General features: G+C 44.1%; 1 protein-coding gene across 3 annotated transcripts in view; it reads right to left on the bottom strand.

The window, feature by feature from the left end:
- The window catches only part of pold3 (polymerase (DNA-directed), delta 3, accessory subunit), a 33,513-nt gene that overhangs the window by 3,606 nt on the left and 14,937 nt on the right, over nucleotides 1-14,970 (bottom strand). Inside the window, exons 6-11 of one of the 3 annotated variants that reach the window (XM_059963577.1) lie at nucleotides 11,303-11,570; nucleotides 8,182-8,251; nucleotides 7,041-7,269; nucleotides 3,690-3,799; nucleotides 2,634-2,779; nucleotides 690-768 (exon numbers count right to left, since the gene is read on the bottom strand). In XM_059963577.1, the coding sequence (XP_059819560.1) occupies nucleotides 690-768; nucleotides 2,634-2,779; nucleotides 3,690-3,799; nucleotides 7,041-7,269; nucleotides 8,182-8,251; nucleotides 11,303-11,570 (902 nt within the window). The remainder of the gene's footprint in view (nucleotides 1-689; nucleotides 769-2,633; nucleotides 2,780-3,689; nucleotides 3,800-7,040; nucleotides 7,270-8,181; nucleotides 8,252-11,302; nucleotides 11,571-14,970) is intronic. The other 2 variants (XM_059963579.1, XM_059963578.1) reach the window with 2 other exon arrangements.

Below are 14,970 nucleotides of genomic sequence, written 5' to 3'. Positions count from 1 at the left end.
CACATAGGTTTAAGGTTTAAGAATTCATTTTATTTATTTAATTTAGAAGCACCATGAAGGGCTCTTCACGCCCTTCAAGCAATGCCACCCAGCAATGCTCAATTTAATCCTAGTCCAATCACAGGACAATTTACAATGACCAATTAACCTTCCCAATACACCTTTGAACTGTGGGAGGAAACTGGAGCACCTGTCGAAAACCGTGGGGAGGACGTACAAACTCCTTACAGTGGACACTGGATTGAACTCTGAAGTTCCAAGCTGAAATAGCATTGTGCTAATCGTTATGCTACGGTGGTTTATAAGGTTTCTGAGGAAAGAGTTTTTTCACCAGAGGATGGTTGGAATTTGGAAGGCAGGGTGATGTGGCAGCAGAGGTAGATACTGTCACAACATTTAATTAGTGTCTAGACAAATTATGGAACTACCAAGGTATAAGAGACTATGAACCAGATACTGGCAAATGCAATTAGAATGGATAGGTGGTGGCGACATGGGTACTGGATGGGTAATCAGAAGAGCTTATTGTATGCTGTAGGACCTAATGCCCCACATCACCCATGACAGCCAAATGGCCCTCAGCTGATCCTCTCTCCATTCCCATGGAAGCTGCCTTTCCTCATCCCAACGGCAACTAGATGCAGACACAAGATACTGAGAAAATGAACCATGCATGAACAGAAACTTACCAAAATCACCATCTTCGTTCACAAAGGTATTGCTTTTGAGAACTTTGCGCCGCTTCCTGCGTTTCACTCCAACTGCCTTCTAGGAGAGAACAAAGAAAGCTGTGGTGTGGGTACAGCACTAGTCTGTTCCTGATACAGACCATCCCAGACTAATGTACAGGTTGCATTTTTATAGGCATCCATTAGTTAATTTTGTCCGCAAGTTCAAGTTTACAAAGCAACTAGTGGGAGAAGCTACGATGCTCCTTACAGACCCATCCCTAGCATGAGAGAGCAGCTTTCGATGCATAGACACTTACTGCAACATGGGGTTATAGTAGTTGAGGATTTCAACTACCATAGTGAGGTGGGGTGATGTTAGAGTGAAGAGTGTGGAATGGGTGGGATGTTTAATATGCCTCTCAGAGAATCGTTTGACCTCGGACACACTTCATTCTTCCAGGGATGGGGCAGTGCTGCTGGACCTGAGGTCAGGGAATGTATCCTGTCAACAGGCTGGAGTGTTGGTGAGTGACCCTTCGTTTGAGTGTTTCCAGGTCATTATGGAAAGGGGTTCAGCTATCTGAAAATTAAAGTCCAGGGTGGGGGTGGGGGGGCAAGAGACAGAAAGGATATATTGTCACTGGAGAGTCCAGAGGACGTTCATGAGATTGATTCCAGAAAAGAAGGGATTAACATGGAGTGTTTGATAGCTTCGGGCCTGTACTCACTGGAATTTAGAAGAATGCAGGGGGTCATTGAAACCTACCAAATATTGAAAGGACTAGATAAGGTTGATGTGGAGATGATGTTTACTCTGGTGGTGATATCCAAAACAAGGGGGCACAGCCTCAAAATTGAGGGACAACCTTTTAGAACAGAAGTAAGGAGGGATTTTGTTTAGCCGGAGTAGTGAATCTGTGGAATGCTCTGCCACAGACTGCAGAGGAGGCCAAGTCCATGGGTATATTCAAAGCGGAAGTTGATAATTGGTCAGGGCATCAAGGGATATGGTGAGAAGGCAGGTGTATGGGGTTGAATGGGATCCAGAATCAGCTATGACGAAATGGTGGAGCGGACTTGATGGGCTGAACTGCCTACTTCTGCTCCTACGTCTTATGGTATAAGTGGACACCAAAGACGTTTTCCATAGGGCAGAAAGGTGAGGGGAGGATAATTAAGTTGATTGGAGCAAAGTATAGGGGAATGTCAGAGGTAGTTTTTTTTTAAGCACAGAGAGTGGTTACAGCATGAAACACACTGCTGGGGTGACGGTAGAGGTGGAATTATCAGGGACATTTAAGAGACTCTTAGATGGGCACATGGATGAAAGAAGATGGAGGGCTATGTGGGAGGGATGGATTAGATTGATCTTAGTAGGTTAAATGGTCAGCACAGCATCATGGGCCAAAGGGCCTGTACTGTTCTATGTCCTGTGAAAGTTCTTCACCAGAAACATTAATTGTCCATTTCCTTCTATAGATGCTGCCTGATCTGCTGAGTTCCTCCAACAGCTTGTGCTACTCCAGATTCCTGCACCTGCAGTGTCTTGTGTCCGTGTGCGGCATGGTAGCGTAATGGTTAACACAACACTTTACAGTACAGGCAACCCAGGTTAATTTCCTGCCCTGTATGGTCTCCACATGACCATGTGGCTTTCCTCCGGGTGCTCCAGTTTCCTTCCAAAGTCATACCGGTTGGTAGGTTAATAGGCTATTGTGAATTGTCCCACGATTAGGCTAGGATTAAATTTTGGGGGATTACTGGATGGCAGGGTTCAAAGGGCTGGGCCTACTTTGTGCTGTATTGCAATAAATAAATAAAATGAATACAACCAGCCCCAGGCATATGGATGAAGGCTGAGGTCACGCAACATAAATATGCAGCTCCTTGCTCCCTCATTTGTGTAACTCCGATTTTTTTTTGTTATTTTAAGAAGCTAAATATTCAGCTAAAGCCCATTACCTCAGTTTCCTCTGTACTTTCCCAAGATGGTGGCTTTACTGAAACCTCTGAAAAGCATGGAGGGGATACATCCTCTTCAGTGATTGGAGCTTCCGGCATCGGTGATGGCGTTTTCGCATCACAGGATTCAGGAGAGTCCAGAATGACTGTAACAGGAAGGAAAGACACCATGAGACTAAGAGTAATCATTATGTTTAAATTTAAGAACACACATTTGGACAAGAAGACAATCAAGACATTTATGGTCATATGGTCTAAATGTGTGTTTATGGAACGGGTTGCCAGGGTCATAACTTTTAAAAGACAAGTATTTGTATAAGAAAGGATTAGAGCAGGGTTTCCCGACCATTTTTTATGCCGTGGTCCAATACCATTAAGGAAGAGGCCGGTGGACTCCAGGTAGGAAACCCTTAGTTTAGAGGGAAATGGGTCAAATGGACCAGCTTGGAATCAAAAACCCCACCCACACCAGACAGTCTTCTCTTCTCCTCCCTCTTACAAAAGCCTAAAGTACATACCACCCAGCTCTAGTAAAGCTTCCATCCCACTGCTATTCCCCGGTGAAATAAGATGGACACCAATGTCCTCTGGGTGCTCTGGTTTCCTCCCACGTTCCAAAGATGCATGGTTAGGATTAGGGTTTGAAAATTTGTGCTGGAAGCATGGCGACAATTGCAGTCTGCCCCCAGCACATCTTCGGTCGTTGACAGAAACATCCATGTGACAAATAAAGCTAACCTATTAATCTGCATGTCTTTGGAATATGGGAGGAAACTGGACACCCAGAGGAAACACACATGGTCACGGGCAGAACATACAAACTCCTTACTGATAACGTAGAAATTGAACCGGACTTTCTGGCACCGTAATAGTGTTACACTCACTGCTAAAACAACCCTATATTGTATGCATTGTATCCATTTGTTCAGCAGCGGATATGGAAGAGCAGAGACTTTGACATTCGTCTCAAAAAGCTTGCTCTACATCACCTTGTGAAGAAGCATTTTTCCCCACAGCATGAAAAGGATTAATATAAATTGTAAGATCACACCCTACCTTCCTCGTCACTGCTGTCTGACAGAGGCTGTCTGATCCTGCGTCTCCGCTTGTGGTGAGGCTCCTCCCCATCACCAGCTGGTGTCGCACTTCGCTTTGTCTTCTTGCTGCTGTCCAGAGAAAGGCATAAACACTAATAGACACAAGGAATCTAGGCCATGCTCTCTTCTTGTTACTATCATCAGAGAGATGGTACAGCAGCCTCAGGACCCACACTACCAGGCTCAGGAAGTTATTACTCCTCAGCCACCAGGTCTCTGAACCAGAGATGATAACGTCACTCACCCCAACAATGAACTGTTCCCATAACCCATGAACTCAGTTTCAAGGACTCATCATCTTATGATCTCAATAATTATAGTATATTTACTTACTATTTTGGTTTTTCTTTTTGTTTTTACACATTTGTTGTCTTTTGCACCTTGGTTGTCTATCTTCTGTGCTGTTTTTCATTGATTCTATTGTGTTTCTTTGTATTTACTGTGAACGCCCACAAGAAAATGAATCTCAGGGTTGTATATGGTGACATATATGTACTTTGATAATGAACTTACTTAGAAGATTGAGATTCTGCAGATGACTGAAATTTTGAGCAGCACACTCAAAATGCTGGAGGAACTCAGCAAGTCAGGCCGTAGAGGTAGAGAGGAAAGTAGCGTGTATAGGAGGTAGAGAGGAATAAACAGTCCACGTTTCAGGCTGAAACACTAACAGGACTGGGAAGGGGCAGAAGCAGAATAAAGTGGAGGTGGGGGGGTGGGGAGAGAGAAGTACAAGTTGACAGGTGATAGGTGAGACCAGGTGAGTAGGAAGGTGTGAGGATGGGAGAGAGGGGGGGATGAAGTGGAAGGGGATAGGTGGAAGAGGTAAAGGACTGAAGAAGGTATCTCATATGTGAGTGGACCATGGAAGAAGGGAGAGTTACAGAGGCAGCTGATAGGCAAGTGAGGAGAACAGAAGGGGTGAGAGGGGAGCCAGAATGGGGAATGGAAAAATAGAGGAGGGCAGCTTATTCTTGTTCCCTCACTTTCCATGCTCATTGAAAGACCTTGGCCTGAAACATGGACTGTTCACTTTCTTCCATAGATGCTGCCTGACCTGTTGAGTTCCTCCAGCATTTTGAATGTGTTACAATCACTGCTTTGGTACCTCAGCCAAAGTTAAAATGAACCTCCTATTCCACAAGCCACAATTTTATAAATCCTTTTATGTGGTAGATTATAACTTTATAGGGGGGGGGGGGTGAAAACATAGTATTGTGATGCCTTACAACTCCAGAGATCAAGTTTCAATTCCCGCCTGGTGTCTGTACGTTCTCCCCACGACCACATAGGTTTCCTCCCACATTCCAAAGACATACAGATTAGAGTTGGTGGGTTGTGGGCACTAGAAGCATGTCAACATTTGTGGGCTGCCCCCCCTCGCAGATCCTCGGACTGTGTTGGTTGTTGATGCAAATGACACGTTTCATTATGTTTCAATTCAATCTACATATGACAAATAAAGCTAATCTTTAAAAAAATCTTTAGTCCGTAAATTTCATTTAGATGCCTTAATCTGTATTCCTCATTCTGTGTTATCACTTCAAGAGATTCAATTAGTCAAACACAAGTTTCTCCTTACTTATCTAAAAACTCCCCGAGTACCTATTGGTCTTGTTCTCAATGACTGTCTCTAGAACCATCCGTACTACTGATGTTAAACATGCCTGTCTTTCTGTGCTTTTTGCAAGTTACAATCCTCTGACATCTCTCTTAACTCCATTCTCTGGACTTCTCTCTGCAGCCTTTGACAGCTTTACTAATCAAGAACCTACCTATCTCGGGGTTAAGTATACTTGTCCTCCACAATGAATTCCACAGATTCACCACCCTCTGGCTAAAGAAATTCCTCCTCATTCCTGTTCTATATAGACGTCCCTTTTAGCTGAGGCTGTGCCCTCTGGTCCTAGACTCCCCCCACTATTGGAAACATCCTCTCCATGTCCACTCTATCTGTGTCCTCTGGTCCTAGACTCCCCCACTATAGGAACCATCCTCTCCACATCCACTCTATCTGTGTCCTCTGGTCTGAGACTCCCCCACTATTGGAAACATCCTCTCCATGTCCACTCTAACTGTGCCCTCTGGTCCTGGACTCCCCCACTATTAGAAACATTCTCTCCATGTCCACTCCACCTAGGCCTAGTCCTGACAAAGGGTCTCAGCCCGAAATGTCGACAGCGCTTCTCCCTATATATGCTGCCTGACCTGCTGTGGTCCACCAGCATTTTGTGTGTTGTTGTTTGAATTTCCAGCATCTGCAGATTTCCTCGTGTTAGGCCTTTCAATATTCAATAGATTTCAATGAGATTCCCCCCCCTCATTCTTCTAAACTTCAACAAGTACAGGTCCTGTGCCATCAAATGCTATTCATATGTTAACCCTTTAATTCCAGAGATCCATCTTATAAAACTCCTTGGAACCCTCTCCAATGCCAACATATCCATTCCTAGCTATGGGGCCCAAAAATTTCATTTACTAAATATTCCTATGATCTTTGGAGCCATTTGACTGGATTATGTCTCATCCCCACTGACAAAAAATCTTTCAGATTCACTTTATATTATTCCTTGCTCTTCATTACTAATCTTAAAAGTTACGACACAGTGATCACTAACTCAACTGTTCCCTCACTTACACTTGCAGCACCCAGTTCCCTGTTGTTCTCAGGATATCCTTTGAGCTGTGTCTTTAGAATGGTGCCAAATGGAGAAGAGAGATTGGGAGGCCCCGTTGGGCTGGATTTTGGGAGGTTGCGGGTCGGAGGTCACTCCCTATGGAGGGACTAAGTTCACGCTGTCATTCTCCTCGAGAAGATGCTTTTGAAATTCCAGGGCATATGTGATTATTGATGTGGACTCTAGTTTATATCTGTCTCCTTCAGTTTTCTGCGTTTTATTTCTTGTTGCCGATTGGTGGATGGGTGATACGTTACTAATTTGGGCGATTTGAGGCCTGATGTTCTTGTTAGTGCTTTTCTGTGTCAGTCATCTGTTAGATTGGGGGTTTGATGTTGCTGTTTTTTTCTCCCCCTAGGACAGGCTTGAGGGTTAGGGGCTTAATGTTTTTGCTGCCATGCCTAGGTGGGCAAACTGTTGATTTTTGGGGGTGGGACAGTGAGTGTGCCTGTCTGAGTGTGTGTGATGCCTTTTCTTTCAATGACTTCCACAGTTTTTCTGCAACTCGTGGCTATCTGGAGAAGACAAATCTTGGAGTTGTATTCTGTGTTGATACTTTGATAATAAAATGAACCTTTGAAACCACAAGTGGACTCGAGCAAAAACCGTCACTGACAGCCATTGACACCAACCTCTGTCCGTCGCCACTTTCGCCTACTTTCCTTGCCCGGACTCTCCCTGTCTGAGCCTTGGCTTGTGCTTTTTGTGCTGCGGTGTCACTTGTGGGCGCCATTTCCTCATCGTTCACTCCCTGCGAAGCAACGACGTGGCACTCTCCATCCTGAGCGGTCTCTGCTTTCTCTCTACACTCTGGGGTAGAGGCCTCTTCCTTGATGGACTTGGACGGTGGTGACCCTTTCTCTGTGGGTTAGATGCAAATTTAGACCTCAATGGTGATAACTGATGCCTTCTTTTTTTATTTGAAAAGGTGAGGGGACATTTAGCTATGATTCAGCCACTGTACCACATTCACAGCTCCATTGTTGAGGAATCACAAATGAACAGAGACTACTACTGCACAGTACAGGTCCTTCAGCCCAAATTGCTCCAACCCTTTAACCTACTCTACAGTCAATCTAACATGTCTCTCCTACATAGTCCTCCATTTTTCTACCATCAATATGCCTAAGTAAATCTCCAAAATGTTACTATTTTATTTGCCTCTACCACCACCAAGGGGTAATGGGGCCATAAGGACAAGGGGAGACAAAAGGCAACGGTGGGGGGGGGGGGGGGGTTGAGGGGGAAACAAGGGGCACACACAAAATGCTGGATCAACTTAGCAGATCGGGCAGTGTCTATTAAGGAGGGGAATAAACAGTTGACATTTCAGGCTGAGACCTTTCATCAGGACTGGAAAGGAAGGGGGAAGGCACCAGAATAAGAAGGTGGGGGAAAGAAAGGACGAATACAAGCTGGCGGGTGATAGGTAAAGCCAAGTAAGGGGGAAGGTGGGTGGGTGCTGGGAGGAGTGATGGGATTTCATGTTGCAGTTGTACAAGTCATTGGTCAGGCTGCAATTGGGGTAGGGTGTACAGTTCTGGTCACTACACCACAGAATGCATGTGATTCACCAGGCTTTTATCTGGAGTACAAGCTGAAAGGTGGGTTTGGGGAGGGGTGAATGAAGTAAGCAGCTTGAAGAGATAGGAAGAAGAGATAAAGGGCTGAAGAAAGAATCTGATAGGAGAGGAGAGTGGACCATAGGATAACGGTGTGTATTACTCCAGATTTCTAGCATCAGAAGAATCTCTTGTGTTTATGATTACTTACTAGAACTGGCTTTCTGGAAAAAGTGGCTGAAGCTGTTTCCTTTGTTCGCTATCTTACTTCCTGAAGGAGGCTGCAAAAGGAGGAAAAGAGAAACAATGAGCTGCTGTCTTTTAAAATGTTGTTTCTTTAGCAAAAATAAACATCTGGGAGAATCTCTTCACTCAAGAGTCAGAGTCAGACAGGTGGGAATTTAAGTTAAACACAAGAGATTCTGAAGATGCTTCAAGTCCAGAGCAACACCCACAAAATGTTGGAGGAACTCAGCAGGTCAGGCAGCGTCTATGGAAATGAATAAATAGTCGATGTTTCCATCTGAGACCCTTCCTCAGGACTGGAAAGGAAGAAGCAAGATACCAGAAAAATGTGGTAGGTGGTAGGAGTACAAGCTGGTAGGTGAGACCAGGTAAGGGGGAAAGACGGTGCATGGAGGAGGGGGGAATGAAGTAAGAAGTTTGGAAGTGATAGGTGGAAGAGGCAAAGGGCTAAAGGAGGAACCTGATAGGAGAGGACAATGGACTATGGGAGAAATGGAAAGAAGAGGGGGCACCAGAGTGAGGTGAAGGACAGGTGAAAAATAGTGGTAGGAGGGAAAACCTGAAAGGTGAATGGAAAAGGGAGAGGAGGGAGAGAGAAGAAATTACAGGAAGTTAAAGAAATCAATGTTCATGCCATCAGTTTGGAGGCTACATGGACAGAAAACCTGAATGTTATTGAGAGGCAACCTGAAAAGCCATCGAGTGGTAGAAGAGGGTTGCCTCTCTGACCGGAGGCTTGTGACTAGTGGAGTGCTGAAGGGATCGGTGCTGCGTCCATTGTTGTTTGCCATCTATATCAATGATCTAGATGATTATGTGGGTAACTGGGTCAGCAGATTTGCAGATGACATTAAGATTGGAGTGTAGTGGACAGCGAGGAAGACCATCAAGGCTTGTAGAGGGATCTGGACCAACTGGGAAAATAACAGATGAAATTTAATGCACTTCGGTAAGACTAAACAGGGTAGGTCTTACACAATGAGTGGTAGGGCACTGAGAAGTGTGGATGAACAAAAGGATCAGGGAAAACAGGTCTGTAATTTGTTGAACGTGGCGACACAGGCAGATAGGGTCATAAAGAAAGCTTTTTGCACATTGGCTTTCATAAATCAAAGTATTGAGTGGATGAGATGGAATATTACGTTGAAGTTGAAAAAAATACATTGGTGAGGCCCATTATGCAGTATTGTGTTCAGGTTTGGTCATCTACCTGAAAGAAAGATGCAAGTACGTTTGAAAAGGTACGGGGAAAATTTACAAGGACGTTGCCAGGATTGGAGGATCTGAGATATAAAGGAAAGATTGAATAGGTTAGGATTTTATTTCTTGGATTGTAGAAGATTGAGAAGAGATTTGACAGAGGTATACAAATTATCAGGGGTATAGATGGAGTAAATGAAAGCAGGCTTTTTCTCACTGAGGTTGGGTGGGACTACAACTAGAAGTCATGGGCAAATTGTGAAAGTTGAGAAATTTAAGGGGAGCATGAGGGAAATTTCTTCACTCAGAGGGTTGTGAGACTGTGGAATGAGCTACCAGAAGAGGTGCATGCGAATGACTTCAATGCTTAAGAAAAGTTTGGATTGGTACATGGATGGCAGGGGTATGGAGGGCCCTGGTCCAGGTCGATGGGAACAGGCAGTTTACATGGTTTGGCAAGAAGAGTCAAAAGGCCTGTTTCTGTGCTGTACTTTTCTATGACCTTGAGGATTAATTTGGTTTGTTTTCCCTGGAGTGATGGAGATTCGGGGGAACATTATAAAAGTATAAGGAACACAGATAGGACAGACAGTCAGAACCTTTCTCCTAGGGTAGAAATAAGGTGAGGAGGAAAGTTTAAGGAGATGCGTGGGGAAGTTGGCTTTTTATACAGGGTGGAGAGTGCCAGCGGTGGTGGTGGAAGCAGATGTTTAAGAGGCTACTAATGGATTAAAATGCAAGTAATGGAGGGACATGGATTTGTTTGTCATATACATTAATGATCTGGATGATGGGGTGGTAAATTGGATTAGTAAGTATGCAGATGATACTAAGATAGGTGGCGTTGTGGATAATGAAGTAGGTTTTCAAAGCTTGCAGAGAGATTTAGGCCAGTTAGAAGAGTGGGCTGAACGATGACAGATGGAGTTTAATGCTGATAACTGTGAGGTGATACATTTTGGTAGGAATAATCCAAATAGGACATACATGGTAAATGGTAGGGCATTGAGGAATGCAGTAGAACAGAGTGATCTAGGAATAATGGTGCACAGTTCCCTGAAAGTGGAATCTCATGTGGATAAAATGGTGAAGAAAGCTTCTGGCATGCTGACCTTTATAAATCAGAGCACTGAGGATAGGAGTTGGGATGTAATGTTAAAATTGTGCAAGGCATTGGTGAGGCCAAATTTGGAGTATTGTGTACAGTTCTGGTCACCGAATTATAGGAAAGATGTCAACAAAATAGAGAGTACAGAAGAGATTTACTAGAATGTTATCTAGGTTTCAGCATCTAAGTTACAGGGAAAGGTTGAACAAGATGGGTCTTTATTCTTTGAAGCGTAGAAGGTTGGGGGGGGACTTGATAGAGGTATTTAAAATTATGAGGGGGATAGATAGAGTTGACGTGGATAGGCTTTTTCCATTGAGAGTAGGGGAGATTCAAACAAGAGGACATGAGTTGAGAGTTAAGGGGCAAGAGTTTAGTGGTAACACAGGGGGAACTTCTTTACTCAGAGAGTGGTAGCTGTGTGGAAGGAGCTTCTAGTAGAACTGGTAGGGGCAGGTTCGATTTTGTCATTTAAAAAAAATGGATAGGTATATGGACAGGAAAGGAATGGAAGGTTATGGGCTGAGTGCAGGTAAGTGGGACTAGGTGAGAGTAAGCGTATGGCACGGACTAGAAGGGCCGAGATGGCCTGTTTCCGTGCTGTAATTGTTATATGGAGATAGAAGGGATTTAGTTTAATTCGGCATCATGTTCGGAGTAGACATTGTGAGCTGATTTGCCTGTTCCCGTGCTGTACTGTCCTATGAAGCAATGAATACTTCGGCCAAATCCAAACCAAAGCCCCGAATGATTGAGCTTGCTGTCCAACGATACTTACAGAATTCTCCCTGTCTTTCACTGCAGCAGGCTCCACTTTCTCCTCTCTGTCGCTCGGTTTGGCAGGAGGCTTGGCAGAAAACATAGCCATGATTCCCTTGGGCTGTGGGGCAGCGCTTTTACTGGGCACGGGTGGGCTGCCGTTCACGACGGGTTTGTTGTTCGGGGGCTCAGCTGAACTACGGGATGGCTGCTGGATGGATTTCTGAAGCTGAGCCATCTCCTCGGCTGACCGGGGAACAGCAACAGCACACTGAATGGCGCTATACCTGTGGTAGAAAGAGGAAGACAGTCAGCCAGGTGACCCCAGAATAAGCTAGTCATTGAACACAACAGTACAGAAACAGGCCATACAGCCCATCTAGCCAGTGTAAAACTATTTATCTGCCTGGCCCCATCGACCAGCAAGCGGATCATAGCCCTGCATACCCCTCCCATCCATGCACCTATCCAAATTTCTCTTATATTGAAATCACATCCACCACTTGTGCTGGTAGTTCATTCTACACACTCACCACCCTGTGAGTGAAGCAGTTTCCTATATACATTTTACTTGTCACCCTTAACCCATTAACTCCAGTTCTAGTCTCACCAAATTCAGTGGGGAAAAAACTTGCTTGCATTTACTCTATCTATATCCCTCATAATTTTGTACACCTTTATCACATCTCATTCTCTTACGCTGTATGAAATAAAATTTTAACCTATTCAACCTTTCCCTATAACTTAGGTCCTTGAGTCCTGGCGACATCCTTGTAAATTTCTTCTGCGCTCTTTTAATCTTACTGACATCTTTCCTGTAGGTAATTGACCAGAATTGTACACAATACTCCATATGAGGCCTCACCAACATCTTATACAACTTCAACATAACTTCCCAACTCCTGTACTCAATACTTTTATTTATGAAACCTCTTTATGATGCTATCCACCTGTGATGTCACTTTCAAGGAATTATGTACCTGTACATTTATACATAAATGATCTGGATGATGGGGTGGTAAATTGGATTAGTAAGTATGCTGATGATACTAAGGTAGGAGGTGTTGTGGATAATGAGGTGGATTTTCAAAGCTTGCAGGGAGATTTATGCCGGTTAGAAGAATGGGCTGAACGTTGGCAGATGGAGTTTAATGCTGAGAAGTGTGAGATTCTACATTTTGGCAGGAATAATCCAAATAGAACATACAGAGTAAATGGTAGGGCATTGAGGAATGCAGAGGAACAGAGAGATCTAGGAATAACTGTGCATAGTTCCCTGAAAGTGGAGTCTCATGTAGATAGGGTGGTGAAGAGGGCTTTTGGAACGCTGGCCTTTATAAATCAAAGCATTGAGTACAGAAGTTGGGATGTAATGCTAAAGTTGTACAAGGCATTGGTAAGGCCAAATTTGGAATATTGTGTGCAGTTCTGGTCACCGAATTATAGGAAAGATATCAATAAATTAGAGAGAGTGCAGAGACGATTTACTAGGATGTTACCTGGGTTTCAGCAATTAAGTTACAGAGAAAGGTTGAACAAGTTAGGTCTCTATTCATTGGAGCGTAGAAGGTTGAGGGGGGATTTGATCGAGGTATTTAAAATTTTGAGAGGGATAGATAGAGTTGACGTGAACAGGCTTTTTCCATTGAGAGTAGGGGAGATTCAAACTAGAGGACATGATTTGAGAGTTAGGGGGCAGAAGTTTAAGGGAAACACGAGGGGGTATTTCTTTACTCAAAGAGTGATAGCTGTGTGGAATGAGCTTCCTGTAGAAGTAGTAGAGGCCAGTTCAGTTGTGTCACTTAAGGTAAAATTGGATAGGTATATGGACAGGAAAGGAGTGGAGGGTTATGGGCTGAGTGCGGGTAGGTGGGACTAGGTGAGATTAAGGGTTCGGCACGGACTAGGAGGGCCAAGATGGCCTGTTTCCGTGCTGTGATTGATTGTTATATGGTTATACTGCTCACTGTGCATGTCCTATCCTGGTCTATCTTCTCAAAGTGCAACACTTTACACTTTTCTGCATCAAATTCCATCTGTTATTTTTACAGCTAGTAAAGACGCAGGCTGTCATCTCCTCTGAAGGTGAAGATACAATCAGAAACAGGTTTATCATCACTGCGCAATGCCATGAACTGCCATTGTTTTGTGGTATCAGTACACTGTAACAGTACAGGGTAACTGGCAAGCCTCATACCCCGGTGAGACAGGGACGTGTCCAAGCACGGCGAGATCAACAGCGAGATCCAATGGCCAGGAAGGTGGTTCCACAATGATCCATGGAGAGCAAGGGGCATGACAAGACATGGTCATCAATGCAACCATGATAGACTTCAGCTGTGACAACCATTCTTATCACTAGAATAGGACTTCCTGGAACTGTCCCGGTGTAATGGCTTTTCCGCTTTTAAAAACTCTCCCACAACATCATTGTCAGATATGACAGAACGTACCAATCACAGTGCAATACATTAAAAAATGAGTATAAGTTCCTTTCTGGAAGAGTCCTGCATAAGGGTTTTGGCTCGAAACATCGACTGTACTCATTTCCTAGATGCTGCCTGGCCTGCTGAGTTCCTCCTGCATTTTGTGTGTGTTGACACATTTCACCATATGTTTCAATGTGCATGTGACAAATGAAGCTAATCTTTAAAACCTTTAAAAGACTGCCATGTGGAGTTCCACATGCATGGAGTCATAGAGGAGTACAGCACAGAAACAGGCCCTTCATCCCATCTTGTCCATGCCAAAATCATTTAAACTGCCTACTCCCAATGACCTGCACCAGGACCACAGCCCTCCATATCCCTACTAGCCAAACTTCCCTTAAAAGGTTGAAATTGAGCTTGCATGTACGACTTGCACTGGTAGCTCATTCCACACTCTTACAACCCTCTGGGTGAAGAAGTTTCCCCTTAAACTTCTCGCCTTTCACCCATGACATCTGGTTGTAGTCCCACCTGACCCAAGTGGAAAAGCTTATTTGCATTTACACTATTGACACCTCTCAATTTTGTATGCCTCTATTAAATCTCCTCTCAATCTTCTATATTCTAAAGAATACAGTCTTAATTAATTTAATCTTTCCTTATAATTCAGGACCTCCAGGCTCCACAACACTCTTGTAAATTTTCTCTATACTCTTTCGACCTTGTTTACATCTTTCCTGTAGGTAGGTCACCACAATTGCACACAATACTCCAAATCAGGCCTCCCCAACATAATATCCCAACTCCTGTACTCAATACTTCGATTCATGAAGGCCAATGTGTCAAAAACTTTCTTTATGACCCTATCTACCTGTGATGCCACTTTTGATGAATTATGAACCTATATTCCTAGATCTCTTTGTTCTACCACTCTTCAGTGCCCTGCTGTTCACTCTGTAAGACCTACCCTTGTTGGACCTACCAAACAGTAACACCTCACACTTGTCTGCTATTTTCCAGCCAATGCAGATCCCTCTACAAGCCATGATAGCCTTCTTCACTGTCAACTACACCCACAATCTTGTTGTCATCCCCAAATTTGCAGATCCATTTAATTACATTATCATTCAGATCAAACAAGAGGACACGAGTTGAGACTTAGGGGGCAAAAGTTTAAGGGTAACATGAGGGGGAATTTCTTTACTCAGAGAGTGTTGGCTGTGTGGAACGAGCTTCCAGTAGAAGTGGTAGAGGCAGG

This window comes from Hypanus sabinus, chromosome 3 (assembly GCF_030144855.1).
Source record: "Hypanus sabinus isolate sHypSab1 chromosome 3, sHypSab1.hap1, whole genome shotgun sequence".
Taxonomy (NCBI): Eukaryota; Metazoa; Chordata; class Chondrichthyes; order Myliobatiformes; family Dasyatidae; genus Hypanus; species Hypanus sabinus.
This window is presented reverse-complemented; position numbering and strand designations above follow the sequence as displayed.